Genomic DNA, 24,431 nt, shown 5'->3' with positions numbered 1-24,431 from the left:
GCGGTAAGGTCTGGCCCAGTATCTCAAAAATGTGTTGTATAAAGATTTGGTAAAAGCTTAAATGTTCTGATGGAAGAACTTAATTTTTTTTTAATACAATGAGAATTTCAAACTGCCTTCCTGAATGGAGATGGAATTACAGAATTTGTTTATTAAACCTTTAGGTAACATGTAGTTGGGAGCGATTCCATGTACACTGGAGGACAGGCTGAGAATTTGCAAGGTTCCTGACATCCTGAAATAGCCCTAGGGGGGAAAAATGACATGGTGCAAGAGAAGTGCTTAGTGTGAAGGCATCAGTGACTAACAGCAGAAGTGGAAAATGGAGGGGAAGGGAAAGAACTGTTTGGGTGAAAAAGGAACTGGAGGTTGAAGCTGAACACCAGACAAATGTGACTCAGTGTCATGCTGTTGTGAAAAGGCAAACATCCTCCTGAGGTATTTAAACTGTGTACAAGACTTGTGATGAGACTGGCTTGCCATTTAGGATAGATAGTCTGGGTCACCAAACCAGGTGAGAAGCAAATAGTCAAATGTGAAGAGAAAGGACTGAGAAGTAGAAAATCTACTAACTGTGCTACCTTTCAATATTCTGTTTTTAAGCTAAGAGGCTATATGGCTAAGTAAGGGCTATTACAGGAAAGGGAATTTTCTGCCTTATCTGCTCTGAAAACTGAATATAAGGAATAACAGGTATAAATTGGATTGATGGATAGTTAAATCAGACATGATAGAAACTCTCAAACAGATAGCGCAGTGCTGTAGAAAACTTCAGGTGTCACTGGAAACCTAAGAACAAGTGGCGCTAGCCTGTTGTAATAGACTGACATCCAGTATGCATGCTGAATGGGGATAGAGGCCTGGTCTAAAGGACTTCCTGAGGTCCCTTCCAGCACTCTTTTCTGTTTTAGATTGGATAAGATAAATGCTAATACCAGGGAAGCTGTTTAGTGGCAAGTTGTATGTTGGAGTGCTAAGCAAAAGAGTTGCTACCTGCATCTCCTGCTTTAGCTTTGGGAGCAGTGAGAAAGCTGTATAGCTTGTGGGAAGGAGCTGTGTGCTCGCAGAAGGCATCCTGATCCGTTAAAGTGAAATTTCTTCCTTCCCTTTGTCCCAGTAAAGTGGCCCAGGCATACGTGACAAGTTTTCACCCTCACTTTTATGGTAATGAGTTGTGTGGCCATGAATCTTGTATCTCTACTCAAATGACTAATTCAGAGCCTTCTTCTGTGTGTTAAAAGCACTAATCTTCTGATGCCAGGGATGCGTGATACAACACTATACAAGTGCTTGTGAGATTCCAATGCTATACTCTGGAGGCCCTTAGTTACTACATCCTGTGGAGCCAAGGTTTGTACTTGCTTTTGCGCAAGACTCTGAGGTATGAAGAGCCTCCTTGCAGCCGAATCCCAGCACAAACCTCTGTAGACCATGAGGATGGATACATAGAGGAAAATAAGCACAGGTGTGGAACAGCCCCAGCTAAATCATAGTCCAGATGCCTGCAATAACTGATGACCATGTAACAGATATCCTGGGAAGAAAGGACAACAGAATGTCTACTCCATGTTTCTCCAGTTCATGGACTGGGTATCAGAAGGTTGTTTCTTCATTTCTTTGTGAGTACTGCACAATTGTTTCATCTTGCAAAGGGACACTTAGGTCTTCTATTTTCCTGATATTTACCGCAAGTATATTTAAGAGATTTGTTTCTTTCTCATTTTTAGCTGAGGTGGGAAAAAAAAAGGTAACCAGGTTTCTTCCCTTGCAAGAATATACCCCTACTTCTAATAGTAGTTCTTTTGTCTTTCCCAGCTTAGCATCAACTCTTTGTTGGCAAATTGCACAGGATTCCAAGTAAGGTCTTATAGTTCCTTATTCAAAGGTACTAATATGTCACTATCTCCACTAAAGATAACTAAAAACCTGCCTAATGCTACCTAGAAAACCACTGGTTTAGAAGTCAGTTGTGCATCACTTTTTTGCAGAGTAAGAAATTGTCTCTGAACAGATAATTAGAGAAAAAATTTTCATTATTGGTCTATAAGATTTATTTTGGCCGACAAATCCAGCTACTATCTAGTGGGATGATGAGTCCAGCATTGCCCGTTAGTGTTTTGATCATACACTAGATTCTAGTTCCATGTCCTAGTAAAAAATGAAACAATCTAATTTCCCCAAAGCCACCTACCTTCATCCAGACAAACTCCTCTCTTAGTCAAGGATCTGAGTAAAGAGGAGACATTATTACTCTTACTTATCCCCGTTGCTGCCAATTAACAAGTACCTAGCTAGAAACAGAACAGACACATTCAACTACCCTGCAAGTAATATTTTAGAAGCTTACCCACTAAAGATTCTAAGGTGACCTGTCTATGATGCAAATACTCTGCATTTGTCTTGATGTCCTTGATTAGGCTTTCCTCCAAAATTTATTCAGTCTTTGAGGAGTAATGAGATCAGAATAACAAGTTTAAAGTTGCCAAGTCTCTTAATTATTGAACGGGGATTCACTTAGATTCTTGTTACGGGGCTCCTAGTGCTTGAGGATTAGAAACAAAAATATATACTCAACTTCAAGATTTGGATTTTTTATGTCTTTGTTTCTGCCACAGGTACTGCAGCTTCTGGTGTCCTGTTCTCAGCCTCATCAAACTTCCTCTCTTACGAACCTCATGAGTTGCCTTGAAATTGAAGGCAAAATCCTTGCCCTGAGAGCTGAAGCTTGCCTAGGTTATGAATCTCTGTCCTAAAAATTGTGCTGGCCTCACTTTCTCCTTCATCCCCATTTTATTTGGTTAAAGAGCATTTTGGATCTTTCTGTACAAGGAACAGCTGTTTCTGGTTAAGAGGGGAGGGAGTATAGCCAGAAATACCTAATCCTATAGTCCCACTAGACTGGGGTAAATACAAACCACATTAAGCTCTCTTAAATGCAAATTATAGCGGAGCACCTACTTGCTTTCTGGGGCAGATGGTGGGTATAAAATATTAAGCTATGGATATTTTTGAATTGGTACTGTCAAGGTGGGTACTGAATATGAAATGGACTTGACACTGTTAATGCTGATATTGAGATTGTACCAGTTTTTCACTCTTTTTGGCTGTTGGCTAGCACTCCCTGAATCAGTGAAAAGAAACTAAGTGAGCATTAGTTTCTTTCTAAAAGCAGCCATTTGTATTGTATGCTGAAGCAGAAATATTTGATAACATTTTATAGGCAGATACTGCAGTTGAGTGAGTGAAATGTTAAAATACAAACCATGCCTTTTCTTCAGGGCTTTCATGAAAGGTTGACTCAAAAGGGGTCTGAGAATTGACCTGGAGAGGCTTGACATTGAGCAGTGCACTATCAATTGTTCTAATGTCAGCTTTTTGCTAAGATAAAAGGGAGATGGGATTCTTTCTTTTTAAGCTGAAATGGGCAGCTAAAGGGAGAATGTTTCAGCACAGTACTTTAATCAGAAAAGGAGCAAGAAGCAAGTATAGCAAAAGCTGTTCAAAACTTTGCTTTGAAGCTTTCCATTTCTACTGAATCCTTTTAATCTGTGCTATAACCTTTTCCTAACCTGCTCTTCTCTGCTACAGCATTTAGTTTCTCTAATTGTATTTCATTTCCTAGAATACTTTGCTGTTATAAAAACGAACATTTCTCTTGCATCTTAATATAGATGCTACTGATACTTCACATTTTAACATCATGTTCTTAGTCATTATGAAACTTCCTTTTTTTTTTTTTTTTTTTTTTTTTTTTTTTTTTTTTTTTTTTTTTTTTTTGTTCTACTGGGCTCTGCTGGACACTGTTTCCACTGTTCCTGTTAAAATTGCTGGTAGTCTGGGGCAGGTGTTCATCATTCAAATTTTGCTGCTTAGTAAATCGGGCTTTTTGCAATTTTGCTCTGCCCCATGTGCCCAGATCCATTCCTGTGGGAGAAGGTAAAGGTCTTCCAAGTATTGAGTTCTCACCTACCAAATGTAAAAATAGCTCATGGGGGTGACAGCCTTTTGAATTACCCGTGCTGAAAGATGGCTTGCTTGAGGTCAATCCTTATTAGACAGCACATGTGTAGTAAGAAGAGCCTGTAGGCTCTAACAGCATCTCTTGCGATAAAAAAGCCTGGTTGATGTTGAGAGGCAAGGCCAAGTAAAGCCAGACTCTGCCTGTTCTTGCATTCATAATGTCACATAAAGATGGCAGCTGCAACTTCTAACATACTAAATTGATGGCCAGATGCCCCTGATGATGCTGCTCACCCACATCTGCTACAGTTGATGTTCCAGATTTGCTTGTGTGGGAGATCCAGTATTTGAACCACAACATCAAGCTTAGCATTAAAAAGCTGGAAGGAATGCAGTGTGCAGCTCATCAAAATCTGAGTTTCCGATCTAATAGGAGTGGTGCTTATCTATGGGTTTGGTTATCCCACAATTAATCAACCTTCTGTTTGGATGAAGGTTGCACTTCAGGGGTGTCATCTACCCCTGCACAGAGTTTTGAGCAAGCATTTTATTGCAACTGAGGTGTGAATATGTCTGTGCTCCTGCTGCCTAGTAGAAGAGACTTGTGGAAGTTAGAGGCTAATGCACCAAAGAATGGGCCCGATTCTCTGCGGCAAGCATTTAAGGAATATTCTCCCTTCTCCCTCACCTCTGTTGGTGGGGGTGGGGACTGGCTCTCCTATGTCTGGCTCTCTCCTCGCTTGCACAGTGTACCCTGGAGCCCCCATCCCTCAGATATTGGTTCTAGAGGGAGGAGGATGTGGCTGAAACCAAGTGACAATTCCTATAAAGAAAACAAAATGTTATGTTTGTTTAAGCAGTTTTGGTGTGGCTATTGCTTTTCTTTTCCAGTTGAAGACTAGCTGAACTAACTGTTGTGCATACTGGGGGAGCTTGAATGCTTCCTAAATAAAGGAGACAGATACATTTTAAGTTTTGCTTTCTGTGACCAGTGATATAGACAGCCGTTGTAAGTTGCTTTGCCTGTGATTTCAAAAGGGGAGGAGAAAATAAACAAGCTTTTAAACTCAAGAAAAAAAGTTAAGTTTTTTCCTAAGCAGAGTCTTTAAGCACTTCTTTTGCTGTGTCTTCAAGGACTCTCTACTATACTTGTCACTACTTGTTCTTCTGGAGTTATTCCTGTTTTTTTTACAGACTGTATCACTTGACATTATAATACTTATACCACTAAATCATTTGTTTGGAGCAACCCTGGTCTATAAGAAACATGCATAATCTCACTTAAAAAATCTGCACTTCAGTGTAGTGTTACATTGATGCCTAAGAATAATTTGATCACTGTCGTTTAAGGTTAAGTATCTGCCTCAAACACTCTCTGCTGGACTGGAGCCTAAGAGACCCTAGAAGAGATTACTGTTGTCAGTTAATTCCTGAACTGTATCCTTGAAAATTTCTTAAGAGATCCCTTTTGATGTTTGTTGAAAGCACAACCTGTTTGCTTTGACTATACAAGGAACTTAAATGACTGGCATGGTTACATACCTAAAATTCAGTGGCAAGTTGTATAACTGGATTGTTCCCTAAACATAGCATTTAATTAGGTTTTAATAACCATTTTGTATACTTACAACATTAGTAAGCTTGGTATCAGATCTAAGTATTAGAAACTAACATTAAGACCCATGATCAAAAGGAAAAACCCATGTTCACCAAAGAACACACCAGTTGCAACTTGCTTGCCAAGGTTTGAGAAGAGCAACCAGAATACTGAGTGGTACTTGTAAGGCCCTGAAGGAAGGACAATGGGGCTACAGGAGAGACCATAGAGTATTTTTATAATAAAAAGACCTTTCTCTCCTTTCCTGCCACTATGCATATTGCAGCCTCAGTCTTCTTTATAGGATTAAGAATTTGCATGGCTGACTGCACAATGAGGGGTGTGCTCTGGAAACTTACTTCCACTAGAGAAAAACACAAGGCTGTTAAGCATCCTTTTGATTTGTGAGTGATGCAAATTAAAACTCAAAGGTGACTGTTGAGGTGTGTTAATATAGCACATTATGCTTTGAATCCAGAGAAGTGTATAAGCACATGCTTAAATAAATGCATATGTGGTACTACTTTAATGATACCATATAGTAACATGCTAAAAGCAGAGTGACATGAAAACTGTTATACCAATGTAAATGTACTTCTGATTGATACCACCACTCCCCTGTTCTTACAAGAATGCTCTTCTAGGGGGACAAAGGGAAATAACTCAAAGCAAACTGGTTATACTGGTATAAAGCCCATGGGTAGATCAGCTGAAGTGTAGAGGATTTGAGCACGCCCTCAGCTCTGCTAAAGTGAGGGTAAACTGTGGCTTCTAGGCTGCTTTAGTCCTGAATTCAGTTACTGAAGAACTCTAGGGAAGTGTTCTCCAAACATTTTTGATCATGCACCCCTATCAATAGAAGTTTTTTGAGCAGGTACCCCCAATCTGTGTATACTTATTTATTTATAAACGATACACATGCATTACTGTACTATACTACATACATTATAAAACATACACAAAAAAAAATTAAAAAAGGATGAGATAAAGATGAAATAAACACTATTTTTTTTTAATTTTATTTTATATTTGTTAACAGTACAAAAAGTATTTTTTTTTCCAGCACCCCCAGGGATTGTCTTATGCACTTCTTGGCATCCCATGTTGGAAACCACTGTGCTAAGGCCTGTGAAAGGATATTGATATGAAGTTCATATATGGGCAAGCAAACAGTGCCTGGCAAGCAGGACTGTGGTCATTTGTGTCCAGGTCTGCCAGACTGCCTCAGTCCAGGCCCAGAAAGTGGCTTGGCGCTCTCTGCCAGGAGTACTACCAGACCCAGATCCAAGTATTTAGCTATGATGAAAAGCAGTATGTTTACCTGCCTTCTCCATCTTCTCTCTCTTTCCCAGATAAATAACATTCTAGCTTGCCTAGCAGGCTTGATATTTTTCTCACACAAGTTTATGAAAACTCTGGGCCCAGCCTTGCTAATAGTCTGAAGGTTTGTTTTGTTTTCCACTAAAACATCAATGAGGGTTATAGCGCTTAGGACCTAGCAGAATGTGGCCCTATGGGAGGAATGTAGTCAGGTCTTGATGTCGAAGGGAAAATGCTACCTATTCAGGGCTGTTCATAGTGAGGAGGAAAGGAGCTGCATCAGAGGTGGTGGAAGAAGCTGATGGGGTTGAATGAGATTGCAACAGGTCTCACTTCTCTTAATTTTGTTTTATGAGACAGTCAACGTAATGGATGGAGAGAAGTGTTGCTTACGAGAGGCCTTTGTGAACATGACAACAAGTGGCTGAGGAAGTGGAAGGGCAATGCAAAGGAGTAAACCTGTCTATAATATAAAACCAGCTTTAGCAGTTAAGTCTGGAAGGCTTAGGAAGCAGGCATCTTTCTATAGATATACATATTTTTCTGTATTTGCCTTGCTATTTCTGCACACAGAACCAAGAGATGGGGGAGAGACTTGAGGTTCTCAGTTAATCCTTTTCCAGGGGGATTCCATATTCAGAGTGCTTAAAAATCAAACCAGAATATGAAAGAAGGTTTGGAAATGGATGAGCATTCTTGATGCCAGAGCTGCAATGCTGCTGTTCTGACTGGAGCTGCAGCACAGGCTCATCTCCCAGGGAGCAAGTTGACACTGGGTTTTCGGATAAATGAACAGACTGAGGTAGCATCTCAGTGAGGGCAGGAAGGGGGGTCTCAGCTTTTGAGAAAATGCAGTAGTAGAGACAGAGATGTTTGGATGTCAGTAGATATAAAAGGAAGAAGAGTGTCATGTGAGAGCGGTGGCTTGCTTAAGTAACCCTCCGTTGTTTGTTATTTAAGTGGAGGCTGAGGCATCTAGAGAATTGAGTTTTCCTTGCAGAAAATGTGGTGCTGGATAAACACTGATGTGCTCCATAGAGATGTTGGGCACTTCCTTGCCAGCAGGGACTGGCCAAAGCAAGAAGGGGACTTGCAGCAGCAGCTCTATGTGAGTTGTTTTACATCTGCTATGAAATTAAATTGATTTTGGTGGGCTGGCTGGGGTATAGAGAAGAGTACATTTCTGCCTTTGTTCATTTGCAGAAATGTGTATGTCACCTTTGCTTTGTTTTTAAGCCCACAGAATTTGAAGCTACACTTTAAGATTTTGAATAGTTCTTCCATTATGTTGAGATTGATTGAAGAGGGTGTACCTGCAGCATGCTTATAACTGTGGATTGTAAGAAAAGAGGCAGGGCATACAACTTTCAGTGCTTTCATGTAACATTACATTGTCTTCAAAATGAAAGAGAGAAGTCTCTAGCAGCAGACCTCCTTCACCAGTAGTTACGGCAGTTGATCTGTGCTTACTTAATGATATTCCTTGCCAGAAGGGGTTTAATGGAAAAATGATGTATGAAAGTATGACTGTAGACATCAGTTCTGTGTGAATTCACACGGGCTGGTGCTTAGGAACAAGGGAGGGAAGTGGAACAGGAACCAGAGGGGGTTGGGACATCTATTTTTTTTCTTTTTGAGCAGCTACAGGCTGGCCAGGGACAGGTGCAGATCTTTATTCTGTGATTTACAACTGAATAACATACAGCTGGACACACTCCTAACCAGTGCTGACCCAACTGACCACCTGTTGTATCTGACAGCTAATCCTTGTCTCCAAACATGCATCCGTAAAAACAGCAGTTGTAGACTTGAAAAACTCATACTAACATAAGCCACATCTCATCACTTCAGTGAAATGCCAGGAGAATGGGGAACTTTGAAGTATGGCAACATCTCAAAAATGCAGGAGGGAGGGTAGGGAAAGCAGCAGAGAAGGGGAGCCTGGGGAAGATCAGAGTCAGGTAACAGCAAGCAGCTGGGGAAGGCAGGGAATGGGCAGAATGGAGCAAAGGAAAACGGGGCATAGATCCCAGTGCCAGCTTGAGACATGGATAAGCTAGAAACACAGATGATATGGTTAGCCTAAGATAGCAGAGCATGTCAGTCACAGAGTAAAACATTCAGAGAGGCTGACTTCCAGTTCCTGAACTCAGGAAATATTTGTTCTGGCTTGGTGGGCAGGCAGTTTGGAAGGGAAGCACCCCTTCTGTCTTTGGAGCACCAGTCAGAATTCACAGCTCTTACTTAAATGGGAACTTCTCCAGTTACTTGTTACTGAGTAAATACACTCCATCACATCATGAACTTAAAAGCCAGCCTGATATGAAAACAGCAGTTTATAGCTTTCCACTTCAAGAAAATCAGTCTATAAGTAGATGTGAACATGCAGGACAGGATATGGGGCCAGGGTTTACAGAGCAAAAAAACATACTCAAACTTCCTTATTACTTAGTAAAATATTACCTTAAGCATGTCATTGACTGTCTGTGGCCTCTAATCAGCCACAAGCTGTTCCAGACAGATTTTTCCAAATCGTGGAGGGTTTAGCTCTGGCATAGTAATTAAAAGATCTCTTCTGAACCCTACTGTGAGGACTGTGAGCTGCTTCTGTAAGAGGAAGAATATAGCTAGGGAAATGTGATGTTCCAGTCACTGAGGACTTGAGCTATAAATGCCCTAATCTGTGGTTACAGCATGGGAAGCTATTATTTCTGTTGTGATAATGCCCAGAAGCCTCTGTATGAATCCTTAATATGAAGTGCTTGGCACTTTGCAGTGGTTGTTCCTATGTTACTACTTTAATTTTACATTACAGGTGTATCTTGTATAATTACACCTTCAGGTTCAAGAAACTGATATTTGGGCCTGGTTTTTATATAGCAGAAAGATTTATTGGCATTATCTTCCACTCCACCACTTACTATGACCTAGATTTCATCACCAATAACCTTTTTTTTTTTTTTTTTTTTTTTTATATGTGGGCACACCATAAAGTTCTTTGAAAATCTCTGCTGTGTGAAATCTGTTGCTGCTAGGTCCAAAATGAGAAATACAAGCTACTTCCTTCTTTTATAAGCTGAAGCATGTTCTTACAGTGATTAAATCCTCTAAGGTCTTTTAGCTTTTATTGGCTCATATGTTGGCAGCCCCCAAGAAGTGTGGAGAAGACGACCTCCAAGCATAGCTGTGATCTGGTGTGATGGATAGCTACCAGTAAGCAGCGCCTGTCTCGTGACCTCAGATGTTTTCCCTGCCTGATCTCAGAGTACAGCATATTAAGACTATGTTTGAGGAGATGGACTTTGGCTCCAAAATAACAAAGCATCTCTCCTGACAGGCTGTGGGGGAGGATGCATTGGTGCTCTTCTTCACCAGCCTAGTTCCATGGCCTAGTTCCTGCTCCTCTTGCGGAGCTGTGCGGCGCGGCGCGGGCCGCGGGGGGCACGGGCTGCCGGGTGCTGAGCAGTTCCGCTGGCTGCACACAGTAGCTGGGCCGAGGTTGTGGGAGCGGGGCTGTGTTGCTGGGGGACTGCTGGTGCTGAGGATGAGCAGTGCTGTGTTGCTGAAGATCCCACTCTGACTTCACACGCTGTTTAGTTCCGACTTGTGCTTCTGGCTTGTTTTCTGCAGATACAGCCCCCTGAAAGCCTTCCCTTGGGGGTACAGTGGTTTGTAAACACATCTGCATCACTGGAGTTAACACAGGCAGTACTAAAGTAATAAATCCATCTTTTTTCACAGATGACTGCACTTTTTTTTTTTTTTCTTTTCAATACTTCTTGAAGAAATGCTTTGTTTTCTTAAAACCGAGAAGTTGTGGGTATATAAGACTTACTAGGAAGCCTAAGCAGTTGGAGTGCTGTGGAGTGCGTCATGTATCCTGCAAGTGGTAAGAGGATAAGGAATGTTGAGGTGCATGGTATACAGGAGTCATCTGTTGAATTTTCCAGCCGCTTGGCTATCTTGAGTTCAGATGTTCAGACGGCCTGTGGCACTGGTCGCCTCTAAGGGCAGGCAGAACAAGGATGGAAAAATGCAGTCTAACAACAGGGGCAAGAGTAAAAGAGCAAAAAGTAAACAGAAAGTGCACGAAGTGGTACCGTGCATGTGTAAAGGAGCCCTGGCCCTAGCGAGGATTGCAAGGACATGACATCCACTTAGGTGTCCTCAGAAAATATTTAGACTTTCATCTGTCCCTAAGCCTAATGCACCAGCAAGGAACATGTGGCTTGTAACTGCTTGTCCCAAGGTTTTTGAGGGTGTTGGGGAGGAACATGGAGAATATAAAGTGGGGAAATGAAAGTTTAAAAGCAGCGGTGTAAATGCAGATGTGTTATGATCTTCTCTGAGGTGGTGCAGCCTTCAAATGGAGGTGCCTGTGACTGAAGTGTTGATTTATTTTATTATTATAATCTATAAACTACTGAGAGCTCCTTTGTGTCCTAGTCTGGGGTGATCACAGCAGAGAAACCTTGTCTTGCTGGGCAGTTTGTGAAGCTTACCTAGAAATGCAATGCATGTGCATGCTTTCGTACAGAGAGCAGTAAAATCCAAGGGAGGCTGGTACAATCCAAATGAATTAGGTTTGGAAAAAGAGCTTAAATATCATTCCCATGGAACATCTGGCACCAACCTCCTTGGGGCAGATTCTAGTTTTTGAGCTCCTCTAGCTGGGCTGCAGCAAGAGCACCCTGCTCATCACCCTCTCCCAAGTGGGTGCAGCAGTAGGTGCTTAGTTCTGTTCATGGAAAGTAGCATCGAATCCTTTGGGGACCGTGTGCTTACCCTAACAACTACTCTCAATCTTCTCGAGGAAGAGGCTGTAGCTGCCAGAATGCGATTGCAGAGATCAGTACTGTAGCTACCTTAGCTTGTGTGGGTTATAGATGAATCATTAGGAGGCTCTGTACTGAAATTAATGTTCTTGCATTGTCTCTAATGCTCTACTGAGCCGTCTGGATTTCCAGTTGATATATTAGCTTTTTTTTTAAATAATCAATTTTCAAACAAAGCTGAAAACCCTCATGAGACTTGCTCAAAAACAAGAGGTTAATTTTTTGGTGGCATTTGTGTGTGTTGCATGTAAGTGCAGGAGTTGATGTGGAGGCTTTCAGCATCTCATTAGTTGGGCCACATGCTTAATGGCTTTTATTTACAAAAGATAAATTAACTGTCCTGATGATTTGCCTGGAAAACATACTAGGTTATTTACTCTTCTGTAAACACAAAATCCCTCTGTTTGGAGGCAGGGTCCTGACATCAAATATTGCTAATGCTTATACAGATTATTATTTTTATTTTAAATTGCTGGAAATGAGCAAGTTGCATGCCAGTAATGGTATTTGTGAACAGTGTGCACTAGAACAGACCAGGAGCTTGGGAAAGAAAGATGTGACAGTGGATTGCATCTGCAGGAGTTGCTGGTCCCCCCATGGGACCATCCCAAAGCAGCCTTCTGGGATTTAGTTATGAGGGTCACCCTGCAGGTAATGGAAGCCGTGCTGACATAAAACTATCCATGCTGCTTGGTAGAGTTATTTGATAAATGTGCACAGTTGTGTTTACAGACAGATGTGTAAGTGCTCTGTGATCTACCAAAAGCTGTGTTACGGCTGATGTACGAAGTCAGTGTGTTGATTGTTGTCTCTAACCTGCTAGATACGCTCAGTGTCAGCTGGACTGCCAGGAGCTGCTGGTCTGCTCTGATGGTTGAGTGCAGTAAAATGTTAATAGAAAACTGCAGTAGCAAAAGAAAGTGCAATGGACTATTGCCATGGAAGCTGCTGCAGCAGGAATTCCCCTGACAAGGGACAAGTGTGTTCAGTCCCACCACCAAATGATTAATGTGCAAAGGATTATATAAGCTGATGCGATACGGTACTGTTTCAGCACTGACTCTGCTGCTTTAAGGCATTTGGCTTTTTAAAGTTACTGTAACCATATGACCTTGTACCAGTGTTTGGGAGGTTCTGCTGGACATTGATAATGGTGATTGTTGTAAGATCTCACCACAGAAATTAAGTATGTAATTAAAGGTGTCAACATTACCTGCAGTGGGCTTTTTATTCTTTATACTTCACTTGTAGCAGCTTGAAGGCTTTGTAGCCTTCAAACATGATGGTAAACACAAAGAAATGCTCTCTTAATTAAATTTTTCTTGACTGTGGCTTAAATCTACAACAAGCCACACTTCCATGGAAGACTGCCACAACATCTCTCACCTTCTCATTTTCAGACCAACACTGTTGGTGGCACAGCATACATTTGGTCAATGGGAAGGGCATAAGGCCTGTGTGCTTGGTCCCTTGCAAATGCTCAGAAATTTAACTATTTTCATACAGTGTCTTATCACACATGGTAACCTGCTGAGTGACAAAATTCTTTACTCATGGCATCCCAGTCTTGTTCTTGGCGTCCCACTGGAGTTCTTCATCTCTGCTGGGTTGAACTGCCAGCTAGCACAAGAGCATGGGGCGGGAGGAATGGGCAGGGTGCCTTGGTTATTACCCTGGGCCTTGGGAGGCCACCATCGCATGGAGTGGGAAGGCTGTCTTGTCATGGATGGGAACAGGTACATTACTTGTCCCTGAGCTCTGCCAGATTGACATGCTAGATTGACTCTCAAGGGTTTTGCTATAATGCTGAAGAAAGTTAGATGGGAATCTGGATCCAGTATACATCAGAAAAACTGAATTTCAGGAAGTTCCTAAGATAGCTAAGTACTTGGCTAAATTTTACCATTTATTTTAAATTTTACTGTTTGATTTACTAAAGAAGTTCTTTATTTATCTTGTCATAATTCAGCCCTGTGTGGTGGTGGAGACCAGGGACTCTTCTGACCAGAGTCAGCACGGAGCAGCTGTGTGCTGGTTTTCAGTCCTTGTTCATTTGTCCTTGGATTGCTTTTAGACTGAGCTCTTAATTCTCAATATGGATAGGAGTCAGACTGCAATGTGTGGATCACTGTCGCTGACACTGTGAGGAAAACAGTCGTTAATGCTGGGGAGAGAAGAGAAAGTGCCCTTTCACAGAAGCTGTTTGAAACCATTTTTCTGACTATGGTTATTATGTGCAGATGTGGAGGCATTGTCAAAGACTTCCTTAAAGAGGTTGGGAAAGTGCAGTCAAATCACACTTTGCTAAATAGCTTGGAATAAATTTAACCGAAACCAAATGTAGAGCAAAAGTGTATGCTACAGAGTCCCCAGGCAAGGGCGCAAAGTAAGTTTCTGGGGGAAGTTGACCAAGTAAAAACTTACCTAGAAGCATGGGCAGCTGAGAGTCCTTACAGTCTGAGAACCATCTTTGGAAGGACTATGTCCAGTTTCTTCTTTCTTGTGTAAGAAAGCCAGTATAGTGTCTGTTTGGGAGTTCTTGGGGGTTTTTTAATAGCATCCTCGTAGGTTGGCTCTGAGCTCCAAGCAATCTACGGTATGGATCATGTTTTGATCATTTATATAGAATCCTTGTGCTAGGCAGTCCTAAGGAAAGTAAGATTCACCTACCAAAATAACTAATGCAAACATCTGCTTGCCCTAAAATATTGGTCGGAACCACGATTGGTGTAAATTAGGATGACTCCTTTGACTTAACAAAGTAGACTTGTCACTGAGGCTTTGGTTGCTTTTTTTAATGAAGGTGAATGAAATACATGCAGCATAATATCCTACATTAAAGACCTGGATACTTGCTGCCCAGTTCCTACAGGAGAGCAGTATCTGAAATAAACTGGAATAAAATGCAAAAGAGAACTGATACATGCACTTACTTCAAGCTGCCTTGACAGGCTTGTCATAAGGCCGTCAAACTGGCTATGGTTTGAGAGTGGTCTGATGTACGTTGCTTCCAGACCATTAAGAATAGAGCTGATATGAAGACTGTTTTTTTGGCAAGCTGGATAAGCTCCAGTGCTTCCAAAGCTTACGTGAGGGAACTTAGTGTGAAACCGAGATTCTGAAAAATCTCACTTGGGAAATATGAAAACATTGCTTTTGATTTTGTTGTTATTTTTTCAGTTCTTTGTATTGGTCTATACTTATCGAGAAAGATGAAAAATTGTTTAAACTGTCATATTTTATCAATTGACATTTTACATGAAAACATCAAGATTTTTTGGATGAATGTGTATTTTCTGACAGAAATCTTCCGTCAGCATTTTTTGATGTTCTCTAATTAAGACCCAAAAATCATGTTGTGTACTTTTAGAAAGGTAACTTCTCAGGAATATCAAAGTCTCTGATTGCTTGGACTTAGGAAGAAAGAATTACTGGGTTTTCAAACCAACCCTGGTCTTTGAAAGCTGTGCCATATGTCATAGGAGCAAATACTAACCAATTACCAAAAAATAATAGGTTCTGGAAAGATTTTTCTTAGGTATGTATCTGTATATAATACACCTAAATGTACTATCCTCATGCATGACTATAAATTTTGTGCAAAGCGGACAATAAAATGACTTCTAAATTCTTAAACTGATGCTTCTGCTACTTCTGTGCCTGATTCAGTCAGGAGTATTGTAGTCTGCCTAGCTGCTAATGAAGTTTAAGTTCAAAGTCAGCCCTGAATTAGCTCTCTACAAGGTTTGTTTCCAAACCATGCAATTTGGATTAGCCATACATATGGTAATATGTGGGTCTGTCAATGTAATGGGATATTTTATCATGAACCTTGGTTACACGTTTAATGAGAGCATTAAGCCTTCTGCCCAGCAAAAGGAAAATTTTCTTCCTCTGTGTTTTTTTCTTACACATCTGATTTATCCTGCCCAAAATGACAATGCTTTTCACCTCCTTAAGATTTGTATGTTATGTTGTAAGCACTGATAGATTACAGTAGGTTTTGAAACTTTCCATCTTTTTTTCTGAGTCTTTGAACTCTGAGCTACTAAATAACAGGTTGGTAATCAGAACAGGAAAAATTGAAAAGGATAAATTAACCTATTAAAAATGTGCTCAAATTACACTGTCCTGCAAACCAGCTAAGTAGGGGAAAAGCAGTTAAATCACTCGGTGTTTTTATTTTTTTCCTAACGTGCTACTCAGTAAGGAGAGCTAGAATCACTGATGGGAATGGCGCAGGTGGAAGAATGTGACTGGTGGGGACCCACCCAAGGGAGAAGACCGGAGATTGTAGGAGGACACGCAGGGGCAGCCTGAAGGATGATCGTGCAGAAGTTTCACGTGAACGTTTTTTTAATCCTTTCTGTTTTTTCTGCAGTGTGTATGTTTGCAGAGAAGTTGAGCGTGCAGCCCGCTCTCTCGCTAGGCATCGGACCCAGTGAGGCTGCTGCAGTTTGCCCTGAGCTGAGTTGAGCCAAAATGGGCTCTGCAATGTGCGCAGTCTGAGGGCGAGGTGCCAGCCTCCGCTCCACAATCCTATCTCCCCTACAGAAACACAAATGGCTTTCCCTGCTCGGCTTCTTCATTTATTTTTAGACTATTCTTACAATTTAAATAGCTACGGCTCTGGGGGAGACCTTCCTTCAGCATGCTAAACAGAAAATTGAACCCACCTGGTCAAATTAGGATCTAGTACCAGGTGACTGCTGCTTATTGCACATAAAAGTTTCTGCCGGTAGACAGGGTGAGAAGGAAGAAGGAGAGTTTGTGTGTTTGCGTGGTATCATAACAAAGGAAGGTTATGTTATTTTCCATGTTCTGCAAAGTCACTTAAAGCAAGCTCAGAGTGCTAGTGCTGGTGTGTGTGCTGCCCAACCAGAGGTTACTCAGTAGAGCTCTGCCCCTGCCGTGGGTGTGCACAGAACACTGGGTCTAGCTGGGTGATTGGGAACTCCAAGAGTGCTTTTGTGCTCTGACTATAGATTATACAGGAAAACCTGATTGGTTTTTAAAGCAAAAACCCATATGTAAGTAAATATATTCTCTGTGCACACACTTCAGGGCAGAGAAGAGAGAAAAATCTGAATTTTACATACAGTTATAATTGTGTATTAATTCTGAGAATGGAAGACTAGGGAAAGCCACTATTTTATTTGACTGAGAAAAGCTTTGAAAGGTAAACAGTGTATGTATGGAACACTGAACTCTTTTCATATCTATATTTTTCTGGGTAAGTGCCATTTAAGTCAATGTAAAAATCCTTAAAAGGTACAAGCTCACTATTTAAGTTTCTTATGTAATTGGATTTATATATGGGATATGTTTGTGTACTTAGATAGAAAGTCATATTTAAATAATTTATTTTAGGCTACTCATTAACTACGCAAAACCTAATTCATTTTAAGAATTCAGTTCTCTTCCTACAGAAATTCAATGTCACTATTGTTCTATTGCATATCAGTAAATTATGAATCAATTGTGCTCACTTTGCCAGTAAAGGCTGTTTTTTTAAGACAATGAGATTATACAGGGGCTTTCAGAATTATATTTAGTCAACAATTAGGTTGATGTTTGAGTCAGAAAGTGATTCATCTCACTTTAGAGCTGTGTGGGTTCTGCATGGCCAATAGGTTACAAGTCTTGCATATTTGTTTCAATAAGGAGAGCAGATAGGAGATTCTGTGCAGCTGGAGCAGGACTGCTGGGTAAGAAAGGCTTGTCCTATCCAGTATACCTGTCAGTTTTCTGTAATCTCTTTTCAAGGTAAACTTGTGCAGCCACTGAATATTTAATTACATTAAAAGTACATTTTTGCGCTTCTGACTGCTCTTGGCTCCCTAAAGATGGAGTCCAGCATGTACCTATTGTCCATGTCCACCTGTGTCAGGACCAATGTATTTCACTTCATAAGACTTAATGCTTTATGAATGCATCTTGTTTGCTGTAGGCAAGATTTAAAATGTTACCCCCTACTCCCAGCTTCTAATTCTAATGGCAAGAAATAAAAAACTACCTTGGTGCTCTACCTGGAAGGTTGCCTGTGCACTGGAGTTGAATTCAGTGACATGACTCGAGACTTCATGTATAACTAGGAATACACTCTGTGCAGTGTGTTGTTATCAGAAAGCCGTATCTACTGTAGAACGTCAAAACTTGATTAAGTTGTGGGGAAGGAGGAAGTGATGTACTGTAAGTCATTCATACAGAATCATTTGTAGAGCATTTTATGTCAGCTATAACAGTCTAGTGGGTACTAGCAGAATATAAATCTCCTGATCGAAGGAAGGGAACTCTTTGTTAACAGGCTTTATTATTGCAATAGCAGTTAAGGTTAAGTAAGTATGTCTATTCTAGCCTGGTAGTTTTCACTTGATAATGAAAACCTTTTGTCATTTAAGCTGAAATTTTCTGTTATGTCCTTACCAGAGCATGGTTTGTGTGGGGCTTTTTACTCTGGTCTTGCTATATAGAGGAATGTGCTTTCAACTGAACTGTTTAATTTCTAGTTTCTCAGTCTCGCAAATTAAATTGGAAATTAATCTTTAAATATATGTTTTTTTTCCTTACTGCACCCGGGGGCGGGGAAAAAATCCACTTTTGTTTTCTTTTTTGGCACTCTTTACAATCTGAAGGTTCACTGTTTCAGTGTCTTGGTGCTATTTTTACTGTCATGCTAATAGCTTAAGTTCACCAGAGTGCACCCAACCATTAAGGCTTAAGATCAAGTCCAGCACAGTATTTGTGTAGGTCCTTGTAGTACTGTTTTCATGCAAAATTTCTGCAAGCTATAGGTACTGCTGTAACTAAGGATATGAGCTGAGATATAGGGGTACTGGAGAGTGCGACCTGACCAACACGGTAGTGGATCTTTGCAGAGCCAGACTGTAGAATGGCAAATCTCCTGCTCTCATTCAGCTGGGAGAGCTGATGCTGAGACCCAAGCAGCCACAGAGTGTAAGGAAAACTCACTCTTGTTGGGCAGAACTTCAGATGAGAAACTGTGTGCCTCTTGCTTTTGATCAGGAAGAGTGTTTTTCAGACAGTCCCAAGACTGAAGGCTGTTAAACTGAGCCACAATGTTTATTGGATCCAACTCTTAGTTAGAGGTTATAATCATGACACTATCTTTTGCACAAGGATATAGAACTGATCTTAAGCGCTGCCCTGTCCATTGGGTTTGTCCATGCTGGCCCTCTCACGTGTATTGATTTTCATTGCTTGTGTAAGAGAATAGAGAATGTCCCTGTCTCCATAGCCCTTACCTGATGACTACACTGCCATGGGTGGGAGCGTGAAAAACACCACTTTTAAAATGGAGCTTGATTAGTTTATGGAAGGGATTAGATGAGAGAAGACTGTAAGGACTAGTGTCTGTGTCCCTGGTATTGCAGACTTGATGTTCTTAATTCGGCTTAATGTAATCTGGTGGCTGACTGGATAACCTTGTTACACTGATACAGTGCTGCCTACCTTAGAGCCTCCTTCCCTTCCCCCCCACCCTGCCTCATATGGAATAGTTGAAACTGGCAGAGAAGGTGCAAGATTAGTGAAAAGCTAGAGTAATGACAGCATGGGACTGCAAGGCTTATGGAAGGAAAAGGACCAGCGTATGCATTGTAATGCTAAAAATATTCCCTGTGATGTGGGACAGTGACACTAGCCACATGGTGTCTTTGACTTGTTCCGGTAATGTGCTCTCCTGGGGCTGTCAGAATGCAAGATAAAGCTCCAGTGTGGCGGCAGAGACACAGAGCTCAAAAGCACATAGACATGATCTGCATGGCTCTGTATGCGGAACAGAAATAGATCTGAAAGTCACGGGATTAATTACAGTGATCTGGGTGGGTATTGGAAGTACAAAAGGAAAGGTGGGATCAGGTTTTAGTGCTCAGGAGTCATGTCAGCTGGGATGGGGACAGCACTCTGTCTTTGGAGGGCTTGGACACCTTCGTTCTGGGCTGTTTTGAGGAAGGCACTGCTTTGATGTGCGTATGGACAAGTAAAAGACTATCTAGAAAAAGGCCAACACAACTGCTGAGGGTAAAAGGTACAGATAGTATATGAATGGAAAAATTAAATGCATGCTGCCTCACAGACCTGCATGATACAAACCGAGTGTGCAAAGCAGAAGAAACTATTCAGTGTGTTGTATCATGTAGGAGGAAGACCGAGAACATGGGGGGGAAGTTTCCTTATGAGATCTGCTAGACAGTGGGTATACTTTCAAAGGAATTAGCTGACATGCCATCACTTTGGCCTTGTTTTCCTGCTTTAGGAAAGTTAATCCTGCTTTAAATTGCTGGTGTTGGACATGCCTTGTGAGCTTATCTTCCTTTCTTGATTTTGTTCTAGGTCCAACACGAAAAATGCCCCAGACTGCCAGTGCCATGGACTTTTTTCAGCTTTTTGTCCCTGACAACGTACTAAAGAATATGGTGGTCCAAACCAACATGTATGCTAAGAAGTACCAGGAGAGGTTTGGTAGTGACGATACCTGGATTGATGTCACCTTGACGGAAATGAAGGCCTTCTTAGGCTACATGATATCAACCAGCATCCACCACTGTGAGTCTGTTCTCAGCATCTGGAGCAGCGGCTTCTACAGCAACAAGAGCATTGCACTTATCATGACACAGTCACGTTTTGAGAAGATCCTGAAGTACTTCCACATTGTCGCCTTCCGCTCGAGCCAGACAACACATGGCCTCTACAAAATCCAGCCTTTTCTGGACTCTCTGCAGAATGGCTTTGACTCTGCTTTTAGGCCTTCGCAAGCCCAGGTAAGAGTTAACCTCTTGGCAGGGGATGTCTAACCCACATGCTCTAGGTCAGGTCATCTTGCGATGACTGAAAGTGCAGAGCACAGCTGCCTGGAGAAAGAACTTCAGTGTGAAGAAAGAGCTCCATAGTGTGAAGCCATGCTGTGGTGCCTCCATAAAATGTGAGAGAAAACAGCACTGTCCAATGTGACTGCTCAGCAGTGTCTGACATATTGCTGCAGTGCAGGTACCTGGCATGTTTCAATAGGAATGATGCTCTCTGAGCTGGGGCTGTTTGTTTTAGTGTGCTAAACAAGCCTGGAACCTTCTCAGTGAGGTTGGCACCACTAGTTTTTGCTATCCTGAGGATGGGAGGCTACAGGCTGTTCCTGTGAGGGAGAGTGGAAAGGGCAGAGCTGGTGCAGCTGGGCTGGAGGGAAAGCCTGTAGCTCTGCTCCTGCTGTGGGTTGGATTGCAGGAGCTGAATTTGCTAGGAATGACCAGCCCTGACCCTAGCAGTAGGTGCTTGCTGTATGGTCCAGCAGCACAGCTACCTCCTCCTGACTGGGCAAAGGGAAAATAAGCAGCGGGACTGGTGCCTTTGCTCACTGTCGTCAGCTGCCCTCAGCAGCACTGCCTGTGCCTTGTGCCAGTGCTGGATTTTAATGATGGGTGATGCTCCTGTGGAAAAACTTACTGATGTGTGGATTTGTAACCAAAGTGCAAGTGAGCTGGAAATATTTATAGACTATCAGAAATAAAAGTAAACAGGACTCCGATTAATTTTCATTTCCAGATACAAGTAGGGGTACAGTAGAATGCCATTCTGTAGGGATACTGCTCTGTAAACTGGGCAGACAGTGTAAGGAACTAAATACAGAAACTTACGTAGCTGGTTGTCTGACTACAGCTGTACAGCTGAACGATTATTTTTTTTTTTAAGTGCAAAGCAATCTTTTCTTAATATTAATCATACGCTATTTAAACTTTGTCCCACTATAAATCATCTCCTTTTCGACCTGTTGCTACTGGTCATGTTCTGAAGTCTGGAAAGAAAAAGGAATAAGCATGAAATATGTTACTGCTTGAAATAACTTCAATCAACTCTGTGTTTTTGGAATATAAAGATTTCACCTAGGCATTTAGAAAAGGTGGTGTGTCCATCTTCCTCTTTTTCTTCCCGTTTCCCCTCTGAAGCATCACATTTTTGGCTACTGCACAAAATTAATGAAGATAAAGATGCACATCCATTGAAGTGTGCCCAAAATAAATTTGAAGTGATTATAGGGTTTTTTCCTATTTTATAAACCATAAAAATCATATCTGTATAATTCAGGACAACACAGCTGACTAAAAAGCTGTTACGAGATGGGAGAAGGGAGGAGAAAGGAGTGTTCTCGCTAAGCCACGCCAGCAAGGTGCACTTCCATCAAGACAAAACAGACAGTAAGAGACACGGTATTGTTGGGACCAAGCTCTCATTCAGATATGAAATCTAATCCTTATGGCCACTGACTTCAGTGGGCAGAAGATAAAGGCTTCAGAAATGTGATCACTGTGTCTAATGTAAATGCTTATAATGGTGTGCTGTGGGACATGCTGTGAGTGCAAATCCATTAAAGGATAAAATTTGATTTGCATGTATATCCCTTCTCCCTTCCCCCTCCTGAGCAAGTTTGAGAACTAAATTGACAAAATCATAACATCCCATTTGCAGTGGCAAAACCTCTAATCTCCACGAGCAAAATGTATACTTGTGCTGAGCTTGGTAAGGATATGATACTTTTTTTAAAAAAAAGGGAGAATTGTCAGCCTAATTATTTTGCTTCTCCCTCCACTTCTCTGTCCCCTTGTCAGTGTTTACATCAGTGGTTTCTATACAGCATGTTTCAGTGGTACTGAGTGAAACAAAAAGCATTAAAACACAACTTCAAAAATAACTGTGAGATAGAAAGAGGGTTTGAATCTGTTGTTAAAAATACTCTAGTGTAGCGCCAGTAGCCTACTGGGGGATGTTCCAGGCCTCCTCTCAAAAGTAGCCTTGTGCCTAACGTCCTCCTGGGTGCCATCAGGCAGGGCTGCACACTACCTGTCTCAAGAGACAAGGACCCATCTGCTCAAAACAACAGGAAAAACCTCTCCTTGGAAATTGCCTTGAGTGCAGATTAGCAGGCTGCAGTAAACATCAAACTCAGAATGTCAGGCCCAGTGAGAAATAATAGAAATAATTAAAAAGAATAGCCCAGTTGCACAGAGACGAAGGGAAAAGACAAAGGGAAGGACCCATTCAGATGGGCTTTTGGATGTGCTGCCTCTGAAATTGTTTTGGGAAGAGAGGCCGGGGTTTCTGTGATCTGGTACCTGGAATCCCAAACTCAAAATGGATTTGTTGCTTAAGGTATACCTGTATCTTAAACATAAGACTTATGATATCTGGATGATTTGTTCCCAAGCCATGATCTGTGCTGAGGCTTTAGGCTAATGTCTTGTAAGTGGCATCAGGCAGAAGAGTGACTTGGGCTTCTTGCTGTTGAATGCATCAAAGCTGTTTGGGCTTGTAGGTAAACGTTACTTTCTGCCTCTGGCTGTGTGGAATCACAGAATGCAGGTTAGGACGATGCCATGCTCACTGTTACGGACAGAGCAGGCAGTCTGTGTCAGATAAGCAGTACAAAATCTGCTTTCACAGTTACTTATTCTACAGATTTGATATTTTTTTCCTTTTGGAGAGCTAGAAGAGATTCAAGTGGAATTTCTGTCTCAGAAAATATTTAGGGTTTTTTTTCTCATGTGTAACCCCGCCCCCAAAAGGTGCATGCAAAAATGACACCACAGTTTCTATGAAAGGAAACAGAGAGAACTATGCCAATATATGAAAACAAAGAAAACAGTCTAGTGAATTGTCATTATTTTGCTAAATGTACTGAGCAAACAAAAGGAAATAATTACTCTCCAGCTTATGAAGGTATTGAAAGCCCAGAACATTGTAATTGTGTATCGGCAGTGCTAGCTTCAATTTCTGAAGTAGAAAAAAATGGTGTTGTGACCTAGATTGGATAAGAATGACAGGAATATTCTCTGCATTCCATCCCTCCCCAGCATATTCTGTATAAATAACTGCTACTCTTACCTGAGCAACAAGAGTTGGAAGTTTGGGTCAGTTCTTGCCATCAGTGTCATCTCTGCTGCTCAGGTCCACATTGCTTTGTAGCTGTGCTACTGTTGACAAGTGGAAGCCAGAAGACAGGGAAGATGTCCTGCCAGCGCTCAGGAGGCATCCTGCGACAAGTTCAAGGGTACTCACCTGCCAAGGATATACACTGAATTCCAGAAACCAGAGGAGCTCAGAAAAATAACATCACTGCTCAAATATCCTTCTGTGCCTGCTGAGTATTTATATGCTTGTCAGTGGGATGTGACTAGACAGGATTGCTGTTTCTGGCTACCCCTGACTGGCATGGCAGAGGTCAGGAGCACAACTCTGGGAACTCTATTATTTCCTCTTTCTTCTCTTCAGCATCTTGGAACCAAACATTTCTGGATCTGCCCAGTAAAATGTCAGCTGGGAACAGCCAGCTTAAGTCCTTACCTCAGACAGCAATGAACTCCCTGGCAAAAAGAGAGACATAGCTCTAGCCTCTTGCTCCAAAGGCATGGTGCTAAAATTTGGCTGGTTACTAGGGGGCTCGTTTGTGTTTCACTCTTGGTGGTATCATAGCGTACAGCTAAGCAGTTTCAACATAGTTCTTCCAAACCAGCTCCCAGCATTAGATGGCAGCTGCTCTGAAAACAGGGGCAAAACCAGGCTGATCAACTCATAGCTTTTCTGTGTCCATATCATTAAATACTGATTTGGGCATTTCCAAATGATAAGATCTTGCTCAAGTCACACCTCTGTGTCTCAGTTTTCCAGTTTTCAAAGTGATTTGCTGTGAGTAAGGGTACTGGTCACAATCC

The 24,431-nt window shown here is 41.6% G+C and overlaps 1 protein-coding gene across 1 annotated transcript in view; it reads left to right on the top strand.

Annotated features, from left to right (window-relative positions):
- PGBD5 (piggyBac transposable element derived 5) overlaps positions 1 to 24,431 on the top strand; it is a 73,381-nt gene that overhangs the window by 9,582 nt on the left and 39,368 nt on the right. The window contains exon 2 of the mRNA XM_042796032.1: positions 20,068 to 20,495. Coding sequence (XP_042651966.1) covers positions 20,068 to 20,495 — 428 coding nt within the window. The remainder of the gene's footprint in view (positions 1 to 20,067; positions 20,496 to 24,431) is intronic.

The sequence above is a fragment of the Tyto alba genome, unplaced genomic scaffold (assembly GCF_018691265.1).
Source record: "Tyto alba isolate M040663 unplaced genomic scaffold, T.alba_DEE_v4.0 Super-Scaffold_22, whole genome shotgun sequence".
Lineage (NCBI taxonomy): Eukaryota > Metazoa > Chordata > Aves > Strigiformes > Tytonidae > Tyto > Tyto alba.
This window is presented reverse-complemented; position numbering and strand designations above follow the sequence as displayed.